Source organism: Salmo trutta, unplaced genomic scaffold, assembly GCF_901001165.1.
Source record: "Salmo trutta unplaced genomic scaffold, fSalTru1.1, whole genome shotgun sequence".
In the NCBI taxonomy this organism is placed as follows: Eukaryota; Metazoa; Chordata; class Actinopteri; order Salmoniformes; family Salmonidae; genus Salmo; species Salmo trutta.
Window position 1 is genome coordinate 177,503 of NW_021823445.1, and position 22,954 is coordinate 200,456.

Below are 22,954 nucleotides of genomic sequence, written 5' to 3' on the forward strand. Positions count from 1 at the left end.
TTTCGTTGATCATCCTTGAGATGTTTCTACAACTTGATTAGAGTCCACCTGTGGTAAATTCTGTCTATATAAGGTCCCACAGTTGACAGTGCATGTCAGAGAAAAAACCAGGCTATGAGGTCTAAGGGATTGTCCGTAGAGCTCGGAGACAGGATTTTGTCAAGAAACAGATCTGGGAAGGGTACCAAAAAATGTCTGCAGCATTGAAGGTCCCCAAGAACACAGTGACCTCCATCAGTGTTTAATGGAAGAAGTTTGGAACCACCAAGACTCTTCGTAGAGCTGGCCGCCCGGCCAAACTGAGCAATCAGGGGAGAAGGGCCTTGGTCAGGGAGGTGACCCAAGAACCCGATGGTCACTCTGACAGATTTCCTCTGTGGGGATGGGACAACCTTCCAGAGGGACAACCATCTCTGCAGCACTCCACCAATCAGGCCTTTATGGTAGAGCGGCCAGACGGAAGCCACTCCTCAATAAAAGGCACATGACAGCCCGCTTGGAGTTTGCCAAAAGGCACCTAAAGACTCTCAGACCATGAGAAACAAGATTCTCTGGTCTTATGAAACCAAGATTGAACTCTTTAGCCTGAATGCCAAGCGTCAAGTCTGGAGGAAACCTGACACCATCTCTACGGTGAAGCATGGTGGTGGCATGTGGGTATGTTTTTCAGGGACTGGGAGACTAGTCAGGATTGAGGGAAAGATGAACGGAGCAAAGTACAGAAAGAGCATTGACGAAAACCTGCTACAGAGCGCTCAGGACCTCAGACTGGGGTATAGGTTCACCTTCCAACAGGACAATGACCCTAAGTACACACCCAAGACAACGCAGGAGTGGCTTCGGGACAAGTCTCTGAATGTCCTTGAGTGGCCCAGCCAGAGTCCGGACTTGAACCCGATGTAACATTTCTGGAGAGACCTGAAAATAGCTGTGCAGCGACGCTCCCCATCCAACCTGACAGAGCTTGAGAGGATCTGCAGAGAAGAATGGGAGAAACTCCCCAAATACAGGTGTGCCAAGCTTGTAGCCTCATACCCAAGAAGACTCAAGGCTCTAATTGCTGCCAAAGGTGTTTCAACAAAGTACCGAGTAAAGGGTCAGAATTTCTTTCATCTAAAAAAACAGTTTTTGCTTTGTCATTATTGGGTATTGTGTGTAGATTGATAAGGGATTTTTTTTTAATTCAATTTTAGAATAAGGCTGTAATGTAACAAAATGTGGAAAAGGTCAAGGGGTCGGAATACTTTCCGAATGCACTGTACATATCTGTTGCAATGAGCATCTTAGATTAGCAATACAATGTACTAGGTCAGTGTGTCTGTACATAGGGCTTGTCTGAGACTGAACCTTTGGTAAAAACGGTTCCTGTAACTTCACTGAAGAAATGGAAGGTTGCTGACCTGTGTTTTATACAGCTGAATGGAGTCTCTATGTTCAATTAAAGACAATATGAGTCATTGGTAGTACTAGTCATGATCACTTTTATAAACATAATTACACACAAGACATTTTTCAGAAACATGCCATTTTAAACACAAGTCCAAAAGTTTGATGCAGTCTTGTTATCCCACTACCTATTCATCAACACAGAAACCTAACACTACCTATTCATCAACACAGAAACCTAACACTACCTATTCATCAACACAGAAACCTAACCCCAGTTAGATGAGGAACACAGCAGCCATAGTTAGATGGAGTGTGAGATGTTAGAGGAGGTATTACAGTCTGGTGTGGGACTAGAGGAGGTGTTACAGTCTGGTGTGGGACTAGAGGGGGTATTACAGTCTGGTGTGGGACTAGAGGAGGTGTTACAGTCTGGTGTGGGACTAGAGGAGGTATTACAGTCTGGTGTGGGACTAGAGGAGGTGTTACAGTCTGGTGCGGGACTAGAGGAGGTGTTACAGTCTGGTGCGGGACTAGAGGAGGTGTTACAGTCTGGTGTGGGACTAGAGGAGGTGTTACAGTCTGGTGTGGGACTAGAGGAGGTGTTACAGTCTGGTGTGGGACTAGAGGAGGTGTTACAGTCTGGTGTGGGACTAGAGGAGGTGTTACAGTCTGGTGCGGGACTAGAGGAGGTGTTACAGTCTGGTGTGGGACTAGAGGAGGTGTTACAGTCTGGTGTGGGACTAGAGGAGGCGTTAGTCTGGTGTGGGACTAGAGGAGGTGTTACAGTCTGGTGTGGGACTAGAGGAGGTGTTACAGTCTGGTGTGGGACTAGAGGAGGTGTTACAGTCTGGTGTGGGACTAGAGGAGGCGTTAGTCTGGTGGGACTAGAGGAGGTGTTACAGTCTGGTGTGGGACTAGAGGAGGTGTTACAGTCTGGTGTGGGACTAGAGGAGGTGTGTTACAGTCTGGTGTGGGACTAGAGGAGGCGTTACAGTCTGGTGTGGGACTAGAGGAGGCGTTACAGTCTGGTGTGGGACTAGAGGAGATGTTACAGTCTGGTGTGGGACTAGAGGAGGTATTACAGTCTGGTGTGGGACTAGAGGAGGTATTACAGTCTGGTGTGGGACAAGAGGAGGTGTTACAGTCTGGTGTGGGACTAGAGGAGGTATTACAGTCTGGTGTGGGACTAGAGGAGGTGTTACAGTCTGGTGTGGGACTAGAGGAGGTGTTACAGTCTGGTGTGGGACTAGAGGAGGTGTTAGTCTGGTGTGGGACTAGAGGAGGTGTTACAGTCTGGTGTGGGACTAGAGGAGGTGTTACAGTCTGGTGCGGGACTAGAGGAGGCGTTAGTCTGGTGTGGGACTAGAGGAGGTGTGTTTCAGTCTGGTGTGGGACTAGAGGAGGTGTTAGTCTGGTGTGGGACTAGAGGAGGTGTTACAGTCTGGTGTGGGACTAGAGGAGGTATTACAGTCTGGTGTGGGACTAGAGGAGGTGTTACAGTCTGGTGTGGGACTAGAGGAGGTGTTACAGTCTGGTGTGGGACTAGAGGAGGCGTTACAGTCTGGTGTGGGACTAGAGGAGGTGTTACAGTCTGGTGTGGGACTAGAGGAGGTGTTACAGTCTGGTGTGGGACTAGAGGAGGTGTTACAGTCTGGTGTGGGACTAGAGGAGGTGTTACAGTCTGATGCGGGACTAGAGGAGGTGTTACAGTCTGGTGTGGGACTAGAGGAGGTGTTACAGTCTGGTGTGGGACTAGAGGAGGTGTTACAGTCTGGTGTGGGACTAGAGGAGGTGTTACAGTCTGGTGTGGGACTAGAGGAGGTGTTACAGTCTGGTGTGGGACTAGAGGAGGTGTTACAGTCTGGTGTGGGACTAGAGGAGGTGTTACAGTCTGGTGTGGGACTAGAGGAGGTGTTACAGTCTGGTGTGGGACTAGAGGAGGTATTACAGTCTGGTGTGGGACTAGAGGAGGTGTTACAGTCTGGTGTGGGACTAGAGGAGGTGTTACAGTCTGGTGTGGGACTAGAGGAGGTGTTACAGTCTGGTGTGGGACTAGAGGAGGCGTTACAGTCTGGTGTGGGACTAGAGGAGGTGTGTTACAGTCTGGTGTGGGACTAGATGAGGTGTTACAGTCGTGTGGGACTAGAGGAGGCGTTACAGTCTGGTGTGGGACTAGAGGAGGTGTTACAGTCTGGTGTGGGACTAGAGGAGGCGTTAGTCTGGTGTGGGACTAGAGGAGGTCTTACAGTCTGGTGTGGGACTAGAGGAGGTGTTACAGTCTGGTGTGGGACTAGAGGAGGCGTTAGTCTGGTGTGGGACTAGAGGAGGTGTTACAGTCTGGTGTGGGACTAGAGGAGGTGTTACAGTCTGGTGCGGGACTAGAGGAGGTGTTACAGTCTGGTGCGGGACTAGAGGAGGTGTTACAGTCTGGTGCGGGACTAGAGGAGGTGTTACAGTCTGGTGTGGGACTGCAACATGATGAGATATACCCATGTCTAATTGATCTAATAGTGATGAGATATACCCATGTCTAATTGATCTAATAGTGATGAGATATACCCATGTCTAATTGATCTAATAGTGATGAGATATACCCATGTCTAATTGATCTAATAGTGATGAGATATACCCATGTCTAATTGATCTAATAGTGATGAGATATACCCATGTCTAATTGATCTAATAGTGATGAGATATACCCATGTCTAATTGATCTAACAGTGATGAGATATACCCATGTCTAATTGATCTAATAGTAATGAGATATACCCATGTCTAATTGATCTAATAGTGATGAGATATACCCATGTCTAATTGATCTAATAGTGATGAGATATACCCATGTCTAATTGATCTAATAGTGATGAGAGAGCCATAGTTAAAGGATGTGTTGGAGGATGTGGTCCACAGCTTGAGTGAAGCTGTCACAGGTCAGGTATGGCGGAGGATTAATTTTACCCTCATCTCCCACTCTGTATTTACCTATAGAAGACAACATGCTATGAATCAATAGAATTGATTGGCATTAGTTGCTTTTAAAGAGGTTTTCTTTGAGTTATGAAGCGATGTCATGTCTCTTACCGGTTCTGACTACAATTCCCAGCATGCCAACGTTTTGAGCCCCTCCCACGTCATCTCTGGCGTCCTGTAAGGGGGGGGTAGATATTGAACAATACTGTTAAACAGATTGACGTTAGATGTAATACTGCAGTTAGATTGTGGCTTCTATCAATGTAATGTCTGCATCATTTCCAATCCCCCATACAGTGGCAGCAATAACCTCAACCAAATGTTTTCTGTAGTTGTGGATCAGACCTGCAAAACGGTCAGGAGGAATTTTGGACCATTCCTCTTTACAAAACTGTTTCAGTTCAGCAATACTCTTGGGATGTCTGGTGTGAACCGGTCTCTTGAGGTCATGCCACAGCATCTCAATCGGATGTGTTGGGCCACTCCAGAATAGAGGCATGGCCGATTAATTAGGGACAATTTCATAACAATCGGTAATCGGTATTTTTGGACGCCGATTACATTGCACTCCACGAGGAGACTGTGTGGCAGGCTGACCACTTGTTACGCGAGTGCAGCAAGGAGCCAAGTTAAGTTGTTAGTAGCATTAAACTTATCTTATAAAAAACAATCAATCTTAACATAATCATTAGTTAACTACCCATGGTTGATGATATTACTAGTTTAACTAGCTTGTCCTGCGTTGCATATAATCGATGCGGTGCCTGTTAATTTATCATTGAATCACAGCCTACTTCGCCAAACGGGTGATGATTTAACAAAAGCGAATTCGCGAAAAAAGGACTATTGTTGCACCAATGTACTGAACCATAAACATCAATGCCTTTCTTAAAATTACTGCAGGCAGCAGAACATTCTCCACGGCGTCTCTAGACTCTGTCACGTCTGTCACATGTGCTCAGTGTGAACCTGCTTTCATCTGTGAAGAGCACAGGGCGCCAGTGGCGAATTTGCCAATCTTGGTGTTCTCTGGCAAATGCCAAACGTCCTGCACGGTGTTGGGCTGTAAGCCAACCCCCACCTGTGGACGTCGGGCCCTCATACCACCCTCATGGAGTCTGTTTCTGACCATTTGAGCAGACACATGCACATTTGTGGCCTGCTAGAGGTCATTTTGCAGGGCACTGGCAGTGCTCCTCCTGCTCCTCCTTGCACAAAGGCGGAGGTAGCGGTCCTGCTGCTGGGTTGTTGCCCTCCTACGGCCTCCTCCACGTCTCCTGATGTACTGGCCTGTCTCCTGGTAGCGCCTCCATGCTCTGGACACTACGCTGACAGACACAGCAAACCTTCTTGCCACAGCTCGCATTGATGTGCCATCCTTGATGAGCTGCACTACCTGAGCCACTTGTGTGGGTTGTAGACTCCGTCTCATGCTACCACTAGATTGAAAGCACCGCCAGCATTCAAAAGTGACCAAAACATCAGCCAGGAAGCATAGGAACTGAGAAGTGGTCTGTGGTCACCACCTGCAAAACCACTCCTTTATTGGGGGTGTCTTGCTAATTGCCTATAATTTCCACCTGTTGTCTATTTCATTTGCACAACAGCATGTGACATTTATTGTCAATCAGTGTTGCTTCCTAAGTGGACAGTTTGATTTCACAGAAGTGTGATTGACTTGGAGTTACATTGTGTTGTTTAAGTGTTCCCTTTATTTTTTTGAGCAGTGTATTATATTTGAGATTCTTCAAAGTAGCCACCGTTTGCCTTGATGACAGCTTTGCATTCTCTCAACCAGCTCCTTAAGGTAGTCACCTGGAATGCATTTCAATTAACAGGTGTGGCTTTTGCAAAAGTTAATTTGTGGAATTTCTTTCCTTAATGCGTTTGAGCCAATCAGTTGTGTTGTGACAAGGTAGGAGTGGTATACAGAAGATAGCCCTATTTGGTAAAAGACCAAGTCCATATTATGGCAAGAACATCTCAAATAAGCAAAGAGACAACAATCCATCATTACTTTAAGACATGAAGGTCAGTCAATCTGGAAAATGTCAAGAACTTAGAAAGTTTCTTCAAGTGCAGTCTCAAAAACCATCAAGTGCTATGATGAAACTGGCTCTAATAAGGACCACCACAGGAAAGGAAGACCCAGAGTTACAGTGAGGGAAAAAAGTATTTGATCCCCTGCTGATTTTGTACGTTTACCCACTGACAAAGAAATGATCAGTCTATAATTTTAATGGTAGGTTTATTTGAACAGTGAAAGACAGAATATCAACAAAAAAATCCAGAAAAACGCATGTCAAAAATGTTATAAATGTATTTGTATTTTAATGAGGGAAATAAGTATTGGACCCCTCTGCAAAACATGACTTAGTACTTGGTGGCAAAACCCTTGTTGGCAATCACAGAGGTCAGACGTTTCTTGTAGTTGGCCACCAGATTTGCACACATCTCAGGAGGGATTTTGTCCCACTCCTCTTTGCAGATCTTCTCCAAATCATTAAGGTTTCGAGGCTGACGTTTGGCAACTCAAACCTTTAGCTCCTTCCACAGATTTTCTATGGGATTAAGGTCTGAAGACTGGCTCGGCCACTCCAGGACCTTAATGTGCTTCTTCTTGAGCCACTCATTTGTTGCCTTGGCCGTGTGTTTTGGGTCATTGTCATGCTGGAATACCCATCCACGACCCATTTTCAATGCCCTGGCTGAGGGAAGGAGGTTCTCACCCAAGATTTGACGGTACATGGCCCCGTCCATCGTCCCTTTGATGCGGTGAAGTTGTCCTGTCCCCTTAGCAGAAAAACACCCCCAAAGCATAATGTTTCCACCTCCATGTTTGACGGTGGGGATGCCAAAGAGCTCCATTTTGGTCTCATCTGACCACAACATTTTCACCCAGTTGTCCTCTGAATCATTCAGATGTTCATTGGCAAAATTCAGACGGGCATGTATATGTGCTTTCTTCAGCAGGGGGACCTTGCGGGCGCTGCAGGATTTCAGTCCTTCACGGAGTAGTGCGTTACCAATTGTTTTCTTGGTGACTATGGTCCCAGCTGCCTTGAGATCATTGACAAGATCCTCCCGTGTAGTTCTGGGCTGATTCCTCACCGTTCTCATGATCATTGCAACTCCACGAGTTGAGATCTTGCATGGAGCCCCAGGCCGAGGGAGATTGACAGTTATTTTGTGTTTCACCATTTGCGAATAATCGCACCAACTGTTGTCACCTTCTCACCAAGCTGCTTGGCGATGGTCTTGTAGCGCATTCCAGCCTTGTGTAGGTCTACAATCTTGTCCCTGACATCCTTGGAGAGCTCTTTGGTCTTGGCCATGGTGGAGAGTTTGGAATCTGATTGATTGATTGCTTCTGTGGACAGGTGTCTTTTATACAGGTAACAAACTGAGATTAGGAGCACTCCCTTTAAGAGTGTGCTCCTAATCTCAGCTTGTTAACAGTATAAAAGACACCTGGGAGCCAGAAATCTTTCTGATTGAGAGGGGGTCAAATACTTATTTCCCTCATTAAAATGCAAATCAATTTATATCATTTTTGACATGCGTTTTTCTGGATTTTTGTTGTTATTCTGTCGCTCACTGTTCAAATAAACCTACCATTAAAATTATAGACTGATAATTTCTTTGTCAGTGGGCAAACATACAAAATCAGCAGGGGATCAAATACTTTTTCCCTCACTGTACCTCTGCTGCAGAGGATAAATTCCTCTACACAGGAGCTCTCATGAGGCCATCTACTAAAACCACTAAAGGACACCACTAAATGTTATTTGTCCTTTGGTTTGATGAATCCAAATGTGAGATTTCTGGATTCAACCACCGTGTCTTTGTGAGACGCAGAGTAGGTGAACAGATGATGGTGGTTCCCACCGTGAAGCATGGAGGAGGTGGTGTGATGGTGTGGGGGTGGTGACACTGTCTGTGATTTATTTAGAATTCAAGGCACACTTAACCAGCATGGCTACCACAGCATTCTGCAGCGATACCCCATCCCATCTGGTTTGAGCTTTTTTGGTAACTACATGATTCCATGTGTTATTTCATAGTTTTGATGTCTTCACTATTATTCTACAATGTAGAAAATAGTACAAATAAAGAAAAAACATTTAATGAGAAGGTGTCCAAACTTTTGACTGGTACTGTATACTTATTGATTACTTTACATGTAAAAGGAATGTATATGATGGGGTCAATGAAGGGTGGATAGGAACTTGGTGTATGGAAAGTTACTGAGACAGACATGGGGAAGTGCAGAAAGTTCACATTATGTTCCTAAGGAGGGAGGCAAAGGGCAACAGTCTAGTTAGTCTCTGATAAGGCAGACCAGCTGTGGAACTATGGAGGATCAAGAAATTCAGCTGGAGGTCAAGTCAATAGCTAAAGTGAGAATAAACCTCTGGGAGGGGGGCCAGAGGGGCCCACGACAACAACCCTCCTACTACAGTCTCACACACACACTTCTACGCCCATGAAGGTTCAAGCATCAGGCAGGACCATGACTACACCAGTGAGATGAAAAATGTAGTTCCTGCTTAGCAACAGAGATGTATTGGCTGTCTAGATGTGTAAGGAGTTGACTATTTGGATGTTATAAATATGTGCTTGTGTAATCAGACCTTTGTAGATGTATGGCCCAATGGGTGAATGAACTTGGTTTGAGCTCTTCCTATTCGTCCGTTTGAGTTTTTACTATGTTTGCTCAGAACCTAACACGATGAATTGGAACGCTGACTGAGCCAGGCCTAAATATCAGTGCCCGACCTCACTAATGCTCCTGTGGCTGAATGGAAGCAAGTCCCCGCAGCAATGTTCCAACATCTAGTGGAAAGCCTTCCCAGAAAAGTGGAGGCTGTTATAGCAGCAAAGGGGGGGCCAACTCCATATTAATGCCCATAGAGTGAGATGTTTGACGAGCAGGTGTCCACATACTTTTGGTCATGTAGTGTATCTGTGACCAACAGATGCATATCTGTATTCCCAGTCATGTGAAATCCATAGATTAGGGCCTAATACATTTATTTCAATTCACTGATTTCCTCATATGAACTGGAACTCAGTAAAATCTTTCAAATTGTTGCATGTTGCGTTTATATTTTTGTTCAAGGCGGTGACCCGATCCTGTAGGTTCATGCTCTACAACATTCGCAGAGTACGACCCTGCCTCACACAGGAAGCGGCGCAGGTCCTAGTCCAGGCACTTGTCATCTCCCGTCTGGATTACTGCAACTCGCTGTTGGCTGGGCTCCCTGCCTGTGCCATTAAACCCCTACAACTCATCCAGAACGCCGCAGCCCGTCTGGTGTTCAACCTTCCCAAGTTCTCTCACGTCACCCCGCTCCTCCGCTCTCTCCACTGGCTTCCAGTTGAAGCTCGCATCCGCTACAAGTCCATGGTGCTTGCCTACGGAGCTGTGAGGGGAACGGCACCTCCGTACCTTCAGGCTCTGATCAGGCCCTACACCCAAACAAGGGCACTGCGTTCATCCACCTCTGGCCTGCTCGCCTCCCTAACTCTGAGGAAGCACAGCTCCCACTCAGCCCAGTCAAAACTGTTCGCTGCTCTGGCACCCCAATGGTGGAACAAGCTCCCTCACGACGCCAGGACAGCGGAGTCAATCACCACCTTCCGGAGACACCTGAAACCCCACCTCTTTAAGGAATACCTGGGATAGGATAAAGTAATCCTTCTACCCCCCCAAAAGATTTAGATGCACTATTGTAAAGTGGTTGTTCTACTGGATATCTTAAGGTGAATGCACCAATTTGTAAGTCGCTCAATTTGTAAGTCTGCTAAATGACTTAAATGTAAATGTAGGTAACCCTAACCTAACTATATAGGGAATAGGGTACTATTTGGGAGTCCTCCAGTGTGACTCACGTCTCCGATCATGATGGCCTCTTCAGGACAACAGCCAATGTCCCTCAGAGCCTCCAGGAAGAATGTCCCCTCAGGCTTCCCCACAACGGTGGCCTGACAGTCTGTAGAGTACTCTAACCCTGTCACAAAGGGTCCGGGGCCCAGCGCCAGACCATCCTTCGTCTTATAATACCTGGCCTTATGGATGGCTATGAGGGGGGCCCCGTCTAGAACCAGCCTGGTAGATAGAGGAAAAAAATTGAGTTTTATTTGATGTGTACTAAGGCAGCTGAAGGCTCACTGCAGTAGCACATACAAGAAAACACATTTAAAGCAACAAATTGAGATGTGACATATACAGTGGGGTCTGAAATGATTAGCACCCATGATAAAGGTGAGCAATAATGACTGTATAAAATAGATCAAATACTGAGCTATATTGCTCAAACAGGTAGGAGTAAAAATTATTGACACCTGTAGAGATTCTTATGAATAAAGTAGTAAAATGTTAAGTATTTGGTCCCATAGCACGCAGTGACTACACCAAGCTTGTGACTCAACTTGCACAAACTTGTTGGATGCATTTGCAGTTCGTTTTGTTGTGTTTCAGATTATTTTGTGCCCAATAGAATTTAAATGGTGAATAAAGCATGTATTGTCATTTGAGTCACTTTTATTATAAATAACAATATAATATATTTCTAAACATTTCTACATTAATGTGGATGCTACCATGACTACGGATAATCCTGAATGAGTGAGAAATTTACAGATGATCAAAGATCTGTATTTATTATGGATCCCCATTAGCTGCTGCCAAGCCAGCATCTACTCTTCCTGGGGTCCGGAACAATTAAGGCAGTTTATACAATTTTAAAAACATTACAATACATTCATAACAGATTTCACAACACACTGAGTGTGTGCCCTCAGGCACATACTCCACTAACACATATATACAACACAAAATCCATGTGTACGCGTGTGTATAGTGCGTATGTTATCATGTGTGTGTATGCATGTGTCTGTGCCTATGTTTGTGTTGATTCACAGTCCCCACTGTTCCATAAGGTGTATTTTTACCTGCTTTTTAAATCTGATTTTACTGCTGCATCAGTTACCTGATGTGGAATAGAGTTCCATGTAGTCATGGCTCTATGTAGTACTGTGCGCCTCCCATAGTTTGTTCTGGACTTGGGGACTGTGAAGAGACCGCTGGTGGCATGTCTTGTGGGGTATGTATGGGTGTCTGCCCTGTTCTGAGACAATTGCAATTTTCCCAAGTCCCTCTTTGAAGCACCTTACCACACGACTGAAGAGTAGTCCAGGTGCGACAAACCTAGGGCCTGTAGGACCTGCCTTGTTGATAGTGTTGTTAAGAAGGCAGAGCAGCGCTTTATTATGGACAGACTTCTCCCCATCTTAGCTACTGTTGTATCAATATGTTTTGAACATGAGTTTTACAATCCAGGGTTACTCCAAGCAGTTTAGTCACTTCAACGTCTACAATTTCCACATTATTTATTAGAATATTTAGTTGAGGTTTAGGGTTTAGTCAATGTGTCCCAAATACAATACTTTTTGTTTTTTTAATATTTAGGACTAACTTCTTCCTTGCCACCCATTCTGAAACTAAGTGTAGCTCTTTGTTCAGCGTTGCAGTCATTTCAGTCGCTGTAGTAGCTGACGTGTATTGTGTTGAGATATCCACATACATAGACACACTGGCTTTACTCAAAAAGTAAGGGACCTAGACAGCTGCCCTGGGGAATTCCTGATTCTAACTGAATTATATTTGATAGGCTTCCATTAAAGAACACCCTCTGTGTTCTGTTAGACAGGTAACTCTTTATCCACAATATAGCAGGGGGTGTAAAGCCATAACAGATACGTTTTTCCAGCAGCAGACTATGTCAAAAGCCGCACTGAAGTCTAACAAAACGGCCCCCCCCCCAATCTTTTTATCATCAATTTCTCTCAGCCAATCATCAGTCATTTGTGTAAGTCCTGTGCTTGTTGAATGTCCTTCCCTATAATCGTGCTAAGAGTCTGTTTACTGTAAAATAGCATTGTATCTGGTCAAAAAACATTTTCAAAACTTTACTAAGGGTTGGTAACAGGCTGGTTGGTTGGCTATTTGAGCCAGTAAAGGGGGCTTTACTATTCTGCGGTAGCGGAATGACTTGAGCTTCCCTCCAAGCTTGGGGGCACACACTTTCTAGTAGGCTTAAATTGAAGATGTAGCAAATAGGAGTGGCAATATGGTCTGCTATTATCCTCAGTAATTTTCCATCCAAGTTGTCAGACCCCGGTGGCTTGTCATTGTTGATAGACAATAATAATTCTCTCTCCTCTTCCACACTCACTTTACGGAATTCAAAATTACAATTCGTCTTTCATAATTTTGTCAGATATACTTGAATGTGGTGTCAGCTTTTGTTGCTGGAAAAATAATGTAAGTAGTTAACAATATCAGTGGGTTTTCTGATGAATTCAATTATAAAATATAATAAAATCGCTCCAAAGCTTTTTACTATCATTCTTTATGTCATTTGTCTTTGTTTTATAGTGTAGTTTCTTATTTTTATACAGTTTAGTCACATGATTTCTCAATTTGCAGTACGTTTGGTTGTGCAGTCAGACTTATTTTATTACTTATATTATTAAGCCATTCTTTTTGCCTCATCCCTCTCAACCATACAATTTTTAGATTCAGCTTGATGGAAGCCAGTCAATATTTAAATCACCCAGAAAATATACCTTTGTTTGAAAGTGTTTTGTAAAGTTCTTGGTAGCTAGCTAGCTTCTTAGTATGGATACCGCGACGCAGTTGGCATCAGTTGCTGGGACTGCTTGTCTCTTTCCAGTGATCCTGCCGATCAAGGACGGGTCTGAGGAGCTATTTGGCGTCGGAGCTAGCCTAGCTGCTAGCTAGCTGCATATCAAGCTAGCTGGGTTTTCAGGAGCCCGTGATGCGGTTAGCCATTGTGGCTGGGACAGCGGATTGTCCCGGGTTTATGGCTGTCTAGATCCCTGCTGTTTGTTGTTTTCAATCTTCCCCGTGACCTGCCCTGTCTGGAACTGCGAGGAGTAACAGCCTAACATACGTTGCTAGCTACTATGACAAAGACCAAAGCCGGTGGGAGTACTGTTGAGGACAGTGGTGTCTCTCTATCACACGTGAAGGATCTTTTAAACTAACAAAAAGAGACCTACAAGCAGTTGTTACAACAACAAGAAAATAGCTTCAAGTGTTTTGTTCAGCTACTCTCGGATCCTACTAATAAAAGAATGGACGACCTGACCAGAGAGGTCCAGGACCTGAATAAAAGTTTTCCATTTGAGTTGAAACAGGAGAACAGCAAGATGACAGCAATCTGTAAGTCATTGAGGACATCAGTTCGGTGTGTGAATCCATGATAACAAATCAGAATCTCGAGGGACAATCAAGGCAGAACAACATGGTTGTGGACGGAATTGCAGAATCTCCACATGAGACCTGGACGGAGTCTGAGGACAAAGTGAGGGAAATGATCACTGAGAAATTGAAGATGGACCACATGAAGATTGAGGTGACAGGCCGATAGTGGTCAGGATCCTGAGGTTCAAGGACAAGGTAGCTGTTCTTGAAAGAGCCAAGAACTTTAGAGGAACGTATATTTTCCTCAACGAGGACCATCCTGAAGCTGTGGCCAGAATAGGAAAGAACTGATCCCAGCCATGGAAGCTGCCAGAGCGCGTGGGGACATTGCTTACATCCGCTATGACAGGCTCATTGTCCACCCTCCCTCCCAGAAGCCTGGAAGGGATGAGATAGCCAAGCCTATGGGTTCGTAGCTTTAACCCTGCAGCGCACACGCACCAATTGATTTTTAGTTATTTCATTTTATTTAACAAGGCAAGTCAGTTAAGAACAAATTCTTATTTACAATGACGGCCTAACTAAAGGCAAAAGACCTCTTGCGGGGAAGGGGGCTGGGATTATAAAAAATATATATACAGTTGAAGTCGGAAGTTTACATTCACCTTAGCAAAATACATTTATATTCAGTTTTTCACCATTCCTGACATTTAATCCTAGTAAAAAGTCCCTAGGTCAGTTAGGATCACAGGATCACTCACATTTTAAGAATGTGAAATGTCAGAATAATAGTAGAGAATGATTTATTTCAGCTTTTATTTCTTCCATCACATTCCCAGTGGGTCAGAAGTTTACATACACTCAATTAGTATTTGGTAGCATTGCCTTTAAATTGTTTAACTTGGGTCAACTGTTTCGGGTAGCCTTCCACAAGCTTCCCACAATAAGCTGGGTGAATTTTGGCCCATTCCTCCTGACAGAGCTGGTGTAACTGAGTCAGGTTTGTAGGCCTCCTTGCTCACACACGCTTTTTCAGTTCAGATGCCATCTATTTGTGAAGCACACCAGTCCCTCCTGCAGCAAAGCACCCCCACAACATGATGCTGTCACCCCCGTGCTTCACAGCTGGGATTGTGATCTTCGGCTTGCAAGCCTCCCACCTTTTTCCTCCAAACATAATGATGGTCACTATGGCCAAACAGTTCTATTTGTGTTTTATCAGACCAGAGACATTTCTCCAAAAAGTACGATCTTTGTCCCCATGTTGCAAACTGTGGTCTGGCTTTTTTATGGTGGATTTGGAGCAGTGGCTTCTTCCTTGCTGAGCGGCCTTTCATGTTGTGTCGATATAGGACTCGTTTTACTGTGGCTATAGATACTTTCGTACCTGTTTCCTCCAGCATCTTCACAAGATCCTTTGCTGTTGTTCTGTGATTGATTTGCCCTTTTCGCACCAAAGTACGTTGATCTCTAGGAGACAGAACGCGTCTCCTTCCTGAGCGGTATGACGGCTGCGTGGTCCCATGGTGTTTATACTTGCGTACTATTGTTTGTACAGTTGAACGTGGTACCTTCAGACGTTTGGAAATTGCTCCCAAGGATGAACCAGACTTGTGGAGGTCTACAATTTTATTTCTGAGGTCTTGGCTGATTTCTTTTGATTTTCCCATGATGTCAAGCAAAGAGGCACTGAGTTTGAAGGTAGGCCTCGAAATACATCCACAGGTACACCTCTAATTGACTCAAATGATGTCAATTAGCCTATCAGAAGCTTCTAAAGCCATGATATCATTTTCTGGAATTTTCCAAGCTGTTTAAAGGCACAGTCAACTTAGTGTATGTAAACTTCTGGCCCACTGGAATTGTGATACAGTGAGTTATAAGTGAAAAAATCTGTCTGTAAACAATTGTTGGAAAAATTACTTGTGTCACGCACAAAGTAGATGTCCTAACCAACTTGCCAAAACTATAGTTTGTTAACAAGAAAGGTGTGGAGTGGTTGAAAAACGAGTTTTAATGACTCCAACCTAAGTGTATGTAAACTTCAGGAACTTCAGGAAATAACACTACAGGAACCAGATTATCCACATGTATCAATCACATTTTTACTAATACTGTAGAAATGTGTTCTAAGCTGTATCTGTACCCAGTGATCACAATATAGTGGCTATATCCAGGAAAGCCAAAGTTCCAACATCTGGGCCTAAAATAGTATATAAGAGATCATACAAAATATTTTTCTGTGACTTATGTGGATGTTAAAAATATTTGTTGGTCAGATGTGATTAATGAGGAGCATCCAGACGCTGCAGTTGATGAATTTATGAAATTGCTCCTCCAATTATTGATAAATATGCACCTGTTGAGAAACTGACTATTAAGGCTCCATGGATTGATGAGGAATTTAAAAAATGTATGGCAAAGTGGGCAAACTTAGGAAATGCCAACAACGAACAGCGAGCAATTGTATTCATGCATAAAAAAACGAATGAAAGAAAAGCATTGCAAGTAGGAATTTTGTAAAGTTAGTGTGGGAGAGGTGTAAAAATTATTGTTATCGATCAATAATGACAAACCTCCTGGCATTGACAACTTAGATGGAAAGCTACTGAGGATGGTAGCTGACTCTATAGCCACTCCTATCTGTCATATCTTTAATCTGAGCCTAGAGGAAAGTCTTTGTCCTCAGGCCTGGAGGGAAGCCAAAGTAATTCCACTACCCAAGAGTGGTAAAGCGGCCTTTACTGGTTCTAACAGCAGACCTATAAGCTTGCTGCCAGCTCTTAGAAAACTGCTGGGAAAAAATTGTGTTTGACCAAATACAATGCCATTTCTCTGTAAACAAATGAACAACAGACTTTCAGCATGCTTATAGAGAAGGGCACTCAACATGTGCTGCACTGACACAAATTACTGATGATTGGTTGAAAGAAATTGATAAGATTGTGGGAGCTGTACTGTTAGATTTCAGCTCAGTCTTTGATATTATTGACCATAACCTGTTGTTGAAAAAACGTATGTGTTATGGCTTTTCAACCTCTGCCATGTCGTGGATTCAGAGCTACCTAATAGAACTCAAAGGGTTTCCTTTAATGGAAGCTTCTCTAATGTCAAACATGTGAAGTGTGGTTCACCGCAGGGCAGCTCTCTAGGCCCTATACTCTTTTCACCAATGACCTGCCACTGGCATTAAAACCTGTTGAGGCCACGGGTTAGCAATGAACCCTGAGACGGGATTGCTAGCAAGGCTGGAAATTCAAAACATCAAAAATCTAATAATTTCAATTTCTCAAACAATCAACTATTTTACACCATTTAAAAGATAAACATCTCCTTAATCTAACCACATTGTTCGATTTTCAAAGAGGCTTTACGGCAAAATCATAAAGTTAGATTATGTTAGGACAGTACATAGCCACAAAAGTACAAACATCCATTTTCAATTCAAGGTCAGGCGTCACCAAAAGCAGAAACCAGCTAAAATTATGCACCAACCTTTGACAATCTCCATCAGATGACACTCCTAGGACATTATGTTATACAATACATGCATTTTTTGTTCCATCAAGTTCATATTTATATCCAAAAACTGCATTTTACAGTAGCGGTGAAATTCTGATTTTTTTCTTCTCTGAAATGCTTCCGGTGAACAACGTTACAATTTTCAAAATTACTATTCGAAAACATTGGTAAATTATAATATTGTCATTCAAATAATTATAGTTTAACATTTCGTAAATGATACTGTCTTGCCAGATTTCAAAATAACTTTACTGGGAAATCACAAGTTGCAATAAACCGGGTGCTGTGCTAAGAACAATAAGCTAGCCTAATTAGCTTAGCATCATCTTGTAACCATGTAATATCAATAATACTATTGTCAATAATCCATTACCTTTGATTATCTTCATCCATTGGCAGTTCCAGGAATTCCAGGTCCACAACAAATGTGGTTTCTTTTGACAAAGTTCATAATTGATGTCCAAATAACTCCAAGTTGTTCCATGTTGTTAGCGCTTCGGTGGCTACTAAAAAGTAGCGCGGGGGGGTGTGTGAAGTCACGGCGAAAAGTTAAAAAAGTTACAAAAATAATCTATTTATGTTTGTTCAAACATGTCAAACGTTGTTTAGCATCAATCTTTAGAGCCATTTTTAACGTGAAACATCAGTAATGTTTCAACCCGACCTCACCTGTGTCTAGAAAAACGTTTTTTTAAAATGTCTTGTGTCTCATGATTGCGCAGGTGCAGGCCATAATGGAAGTGACGACATCCCACGGACGTCAACTTCAATGCATTCTAATTTGCTCCCTGTTAATCATAGAAGCTTCAAACAACTTTATAAAGATCGCTGACATCTAGTGGAAGCCGTAGGAGTTGCGAACTGAATCCTTTCTCACTATGGTATCTAATAAACAATGACACTAAATAGTACAGCCACAAAATTCTCTTTTTTTTTTATCAATTTTTCTCAGGTTTTTGCCTGCAATATGAGTTTTGTTATACTTACAGACACCATTCAAACTGTTTTAGAAAATTCAGAGTGTTTTCTATCCGAATGTGTTAATAATATGCATATCCTAGCTTCTGAGTTGGTGTAGGAGGCAGTTAAAAATGGGCACATATTTTTTCAAAATTCTCAATACTGCCACCGTAGCCCGTAGAGGTTACACAGCATGTGTGTCCATGTATGCTGATGATTCAACCATATACGCATTAGCAACCACAGCTAATGAAGTCCCTGGAACCTATAACCTGTTAGGGTATAGGGGGCAGTATTGAGAATTTTTTGAAAAAAGATGTGCCCATTTTTAACTGCCTTCTACACCTACCCAGTAACTACAATATGCATATACTTATTATATATGGATAGAAAACACCCTAAAGTTTCAAAAACTGTTTGAATGGTGTCTGTGAGTATAACAGAACTCATTTGGCAGGCAAAACCCTGAGACAGATTCTGACAGGAAGTGGATACCTGATGTGTTGAATTGACTTTGAGCCTATGCCATTGAAAAACAAAGGGGGTGAGGTATATTCTGGCACTTCCTATTGCTTCCACAAGATGTCCCCAGCCTTTACAAAGTGTTTTGAGTGTTCTACAGTGAGATCTGACCGAATAAGAGCCATGGAACGTGATGGTCCATTATTCACCCTGGCGCGCGATTTGATGGTGGGTACTCTCATTCCGAAACGTTTTAAAAGAAAACCCAATGGTCCGCCTTGAATTTTATTCATGTTCTGGTTAAAAAAGGCCCTAATGATTTATGCGATACAACGTTTGACATGTTTGAACGAACGGAAATATATTTTTTCCGTTCTTGAAGTGAAGTCCGGCTGGCTTAGATCATGCGCTACAACACGGAGGTTTTTCGACATAAATGATGAGCTTTTTTGAACAAAACTACATTCGTTATGGACCTGGGACTCTTTGGAAGTGACATCTGATGAAGAGAATCAAAGGTAATGGATTATTTATATAGTATTTTCGATTTTAGATTCCTCCAACATGGCGGTTAGTCTGTATCGCGATGCGTATTTTTCTGGCGCAGTGCTCAGATTATTGCAAAGTGTGATTTCCCAGTAAGGTTAATTTAAAATCTGACAAGTCCATTGCGTTCAAGAGATGTAAATCTATAATTCTTTGAATGACAATATAATATTTTAGCAATGTTTTCTAATATTAATTAATTATTTTGTTGTCATGACTTGACTGCCGGTATTGGAGGGAAACGATTTCCTGAACATCAACGCCATAGTAAAACACTGTTTTTAGATATAAATATGAACTTGATAGAACTAAAAATGCATGCATTGTCTAACATAATGTCCTAGGAGTGTCATCTGATGGAGATTGTAAAAGGTTAGTGCATAATTTTAGCTGATTGTATGGTTTTGGTGAAGCCTGTCTTTGAATCGACAATGCATTGCACACCGCTATTGTCAATGTACTCTCCTAACATAACCTAACTTTATGCTTTCCCCGTAAAACCTTTTTGAAATCGGTAAACGTGGTTAGATTAAGAAGATGTTTATCTTTCAAAGGCTGTAAGTTAGTTGTATGTTTGAGAAATTTGAATTTGTACATTTATTTGGTTTCAAATTTGCCGCTCTTGAAATGCACCTGCTGTTGATAGGGTGCGCCACGGGTGGCACGCTAACGTCCCAGGTAGCCTCAAGAAGTTAACAAAGAGTTGCAGTCTGTTTTGTAATGGTTGGCCAGTAATAAAGTGGTCCTGAACATCTCTAAAACTAAGAGCATTGTATTTGGTACAAATCATTCCTTAAGATCGAGACCTCAGCTGAATCTGGTAATGAATGGCGTGGCTGTTGAACAAGTTGAGGAGACTAAATTACTTGGTGTTACCTTAGACTGTAAACTGTCATGGTCAAAACATATAGATTCAATGGTTGTACAGACGGGGATAGGTCTGGCATAATAAAGAGATGCTCTGCTTTTTTGACACCACACTCCACAAAGCAAGTCCTGCAGGCTCTAGTTGTCTAATCTTGATTGTTGTCCAGTCGTGTGGTCCAGTGCTGCAAGGAAATACCTAGTTAAGCTGCAGCTGGCCCAGAACAGACTGGCACGTTCTGCTCTTCATTGTAATCAGAGGGCTGATATAAATACTATGCATGCCAGTCTCTCTTGGCTAAGAGTTGAGGAAAGACTGACTGCATCACTTCTTTTTATAAGAAACATTGTGTTGAAAATCCCAAATTGTTTGCATAGTCAACTTACACACAGCTCTGACACACACTTATCCCACCAGACATGTCACCAGGGGTCTTTCACAGTCCCCAAATCCAGAACAAATTCAAGAACGAGCACAGTATTATATAGAGCCCTTATTGCATGAAACTTCCTTCCATCTCATATTGCTCAAATAAACAGCAAACCTGGTTTCAAAAAACAGATGAAGCAACACCTCGCGGCCCAACGCCTCTCCCCTATTTGACCTAGATAGTTTGTGTGTATGCATTGATATTTTTGTCGCACTGCATTGCTTTATCTTGGCCAGGTCGCAGTTGTAAATGAGAACTTGTTCTCAACTGGCCTACCTGGTTAAATAAAGGTGAAATAAATAAAAAATATGTAGGCTGTGTGTGTCTTTTTAAAATGTATGTAGTTCTGTCCTTGAGCTGATCTTGTCTATTGATGTTCTGTATTATGTCATTCTGTATTATGTTTCATGTTTTGTGTGGAACCCAGGAAGAGTCGCTGCTGCTTTTGCAACAGCTAATGGGTATTCTAATAAAATACCCCCCCCCCCCCAAAAAAAAATAGTTTTTTCAAATAAAATCAAATGTTATTTTGTCACATGCGCCGAATACAACAAGTGTAGACCTTAACGTGAAATGCTTACTTACAAGCCCTTAACCAACAATGCAGTTCAAGAAATAGTTAAGAAAATATTTACTGGAATAAACTGAAGTAAAAAAAATCTGAAATCAAACAGTAACAAGATATTTACATAACAATAACGAGGCACAGGGGATAACGGTACCGAGTCAATGTGCAGGGGTACAGGTTAGTAATGAGGCTATATACAGGGGATACCGGTACCGAGTCAATGTGCGGGGGTACAGGTTAGTAATGAGGCTATATACAGGGGATACCGGTACCAAGTCAATGTGCGGGGGTACAAGTTAGTAATGAGGCTATATACAGGGGATACCGGTACCGAGTCAATGTGCGGGGGTACAGGTTAGTTAAGGTACTTTGTAACGTGACTACGCATAGATAATAAACAGCGAGTAGCAGCAGTGTAAAAACAAATTGGGGGGGGGGTTGATAAGAGAATTATCTATTAAAGGTAAATGAATCAATAGACCATGATGAATTATTAGTCATACAGAATGGTTAATGAATAATCAATGTAATGATCAATGTAGGGATAGATAAGTTTGATTAGTTCTGGAAAGTTCAGGAACCATGTGATAGGGAAAGGAATGTGTATATGCAATTAGAGGGACACCAGGAGACACATGTTCCTGGGAGTGAAAGCTTCAAAGCATTTCTTATCTTGAGGGAAAGAAACAGGCGAGCTCGGGAGAGTGATAAAGAGGGTGAGAAGTTTGTGGGGGAGACAGGTCACCAACAGTTTGTGTGTAAATGCATGTGCGTAAGAAAGCAAGAACTATATAATGACTGTTTTGTTATCCTGACCTCAGAACGTTCTCTGAATAAAAGCTACAGATACCTTTTGCAGAAAGCTGAGTCCTTGCCTAATTATTTTAACCCATTGTCTTACAAACCTTGGGCATTAGTCAAGGCGAATTGATTCTTGATTATTATCATCAAAGATATAAAATTCCTTTAACAATTGGTCCTTCGAGCCGGATTTCAAACTGCCGCTGTCGTTCCAAGGAGACACCGAAACCGTGCACGGGCGGATGAAATATCCGTAAATCAAAGACCTGGCCCTTTTCTGTGGGTTCTTTACAGGCCGGTGGCAAATTGGTACGCGACAGAGGTGGTGACGAGATTCAACGAACATTAAAAAAAACTCAGCTGCAAATGATAAGGTTAGTAGACTTTATTCATACTTTTGGGGAATAGCACCTGTATGATTACATTAAATAAGGGGTGAGTGATATACCTATAGGTTTGCATTGCATAGTGAAATGAGTGATATACCTATAGGTTTGCATTGCATGGTGAAATGAGTGAAATGAGTGATACACCTGTGTGTATGCATTGCATGAGGGAATAAGGGACACAATTGGGTGTTGGCATTTGATGAGAAATGAGTGAAAGACAAAAACGATTGTTGAGAGTGCAAGGCAAAAGCGATTGTTATGAGTGAAAGGTACTCTGGGTACGCTGAGATTGATGAATGTTATAGCTGGTGACCGGGGCTCAGAAGTTCGTGCGGAGAAAAATCGGTTTTAAAGGGAATCAAGTAGTCTGCGCGAATAGAAGAGAGGAATCAGTCGTAAATTCAAAATCTCATTGATGTAGAGGATTTTAATGTACTCTGGGTGTTAGACGCTGAAAGTCGGGGAGGTTATAGCTGGTGATCTGGCTTCGGAAGTTCGCGTGGAGAAAAATCGGTTTTAAAGGGAATCAAGTATTCTGCGCGAATGGAAGGCAGAAATTAGTTGTAAATCCAAAAGGACGAATTCGAAAACGGGGGAGGGTCCGAAATAGACCCTCGGCAACTGTGGCCACTGCATAAAACTAAACTAGGTCTTATGGTGAGAACCTGATAACGTAAAAGGGTTAATAGTCCATAGGGGGATAGTCGGTACCTAAATACGGCTTTGGGTCTGATATCTATGGGTGAAGTGAGACCTAATATGGTGGAGTGAGATACAGGTATTGGTGTCAAGAGTTACATGAAGCAACAGATAAATA

General features: G+C 42.8%; 1 protein-coding gene across 5 annotated transcripts in view; it reads right to left on the minus strand.

Annotated features, from left to right (window-relative positions):
• Window positions 1–1,463: 1,463 nt before the first annotated feature.
• Window positions 1,464–22,954, minus strand: part of hdhd2 (haloacid dehalogenase-like hydrolase domain containing 2) — a 36,066-nt gene continuing 14,575 nt past the window's right edge. For 4 of the 5 annotated variants that reach the window (XM_029749012.1, XM_029749009.1, XM_029749010.1 and 1 more), the window contains exons 5-7: window positions 10,255–10,471; window positions 4,471–4,534; window positions 1,464–4,371 (exon numbers count right to left, since the gene is read on the minus strand). In XM_029749012.1, coding sequence (XP_029604872.1) covers window positions 4,268–4,371; window positions 4,471–4,534; window positions 10,255–10,471 — 385 coding nt within the window. In that variant the 3' untranslated portion in view covers window positions 1,464–4,267. The remainder of the gene's footprint in view (window positions 4,372–4,470; window positions 4,535–10,254; window positions 10,472–22,954) is intronic. The other variant, XM_029749013.1, reaches the window with a different exon arrangement.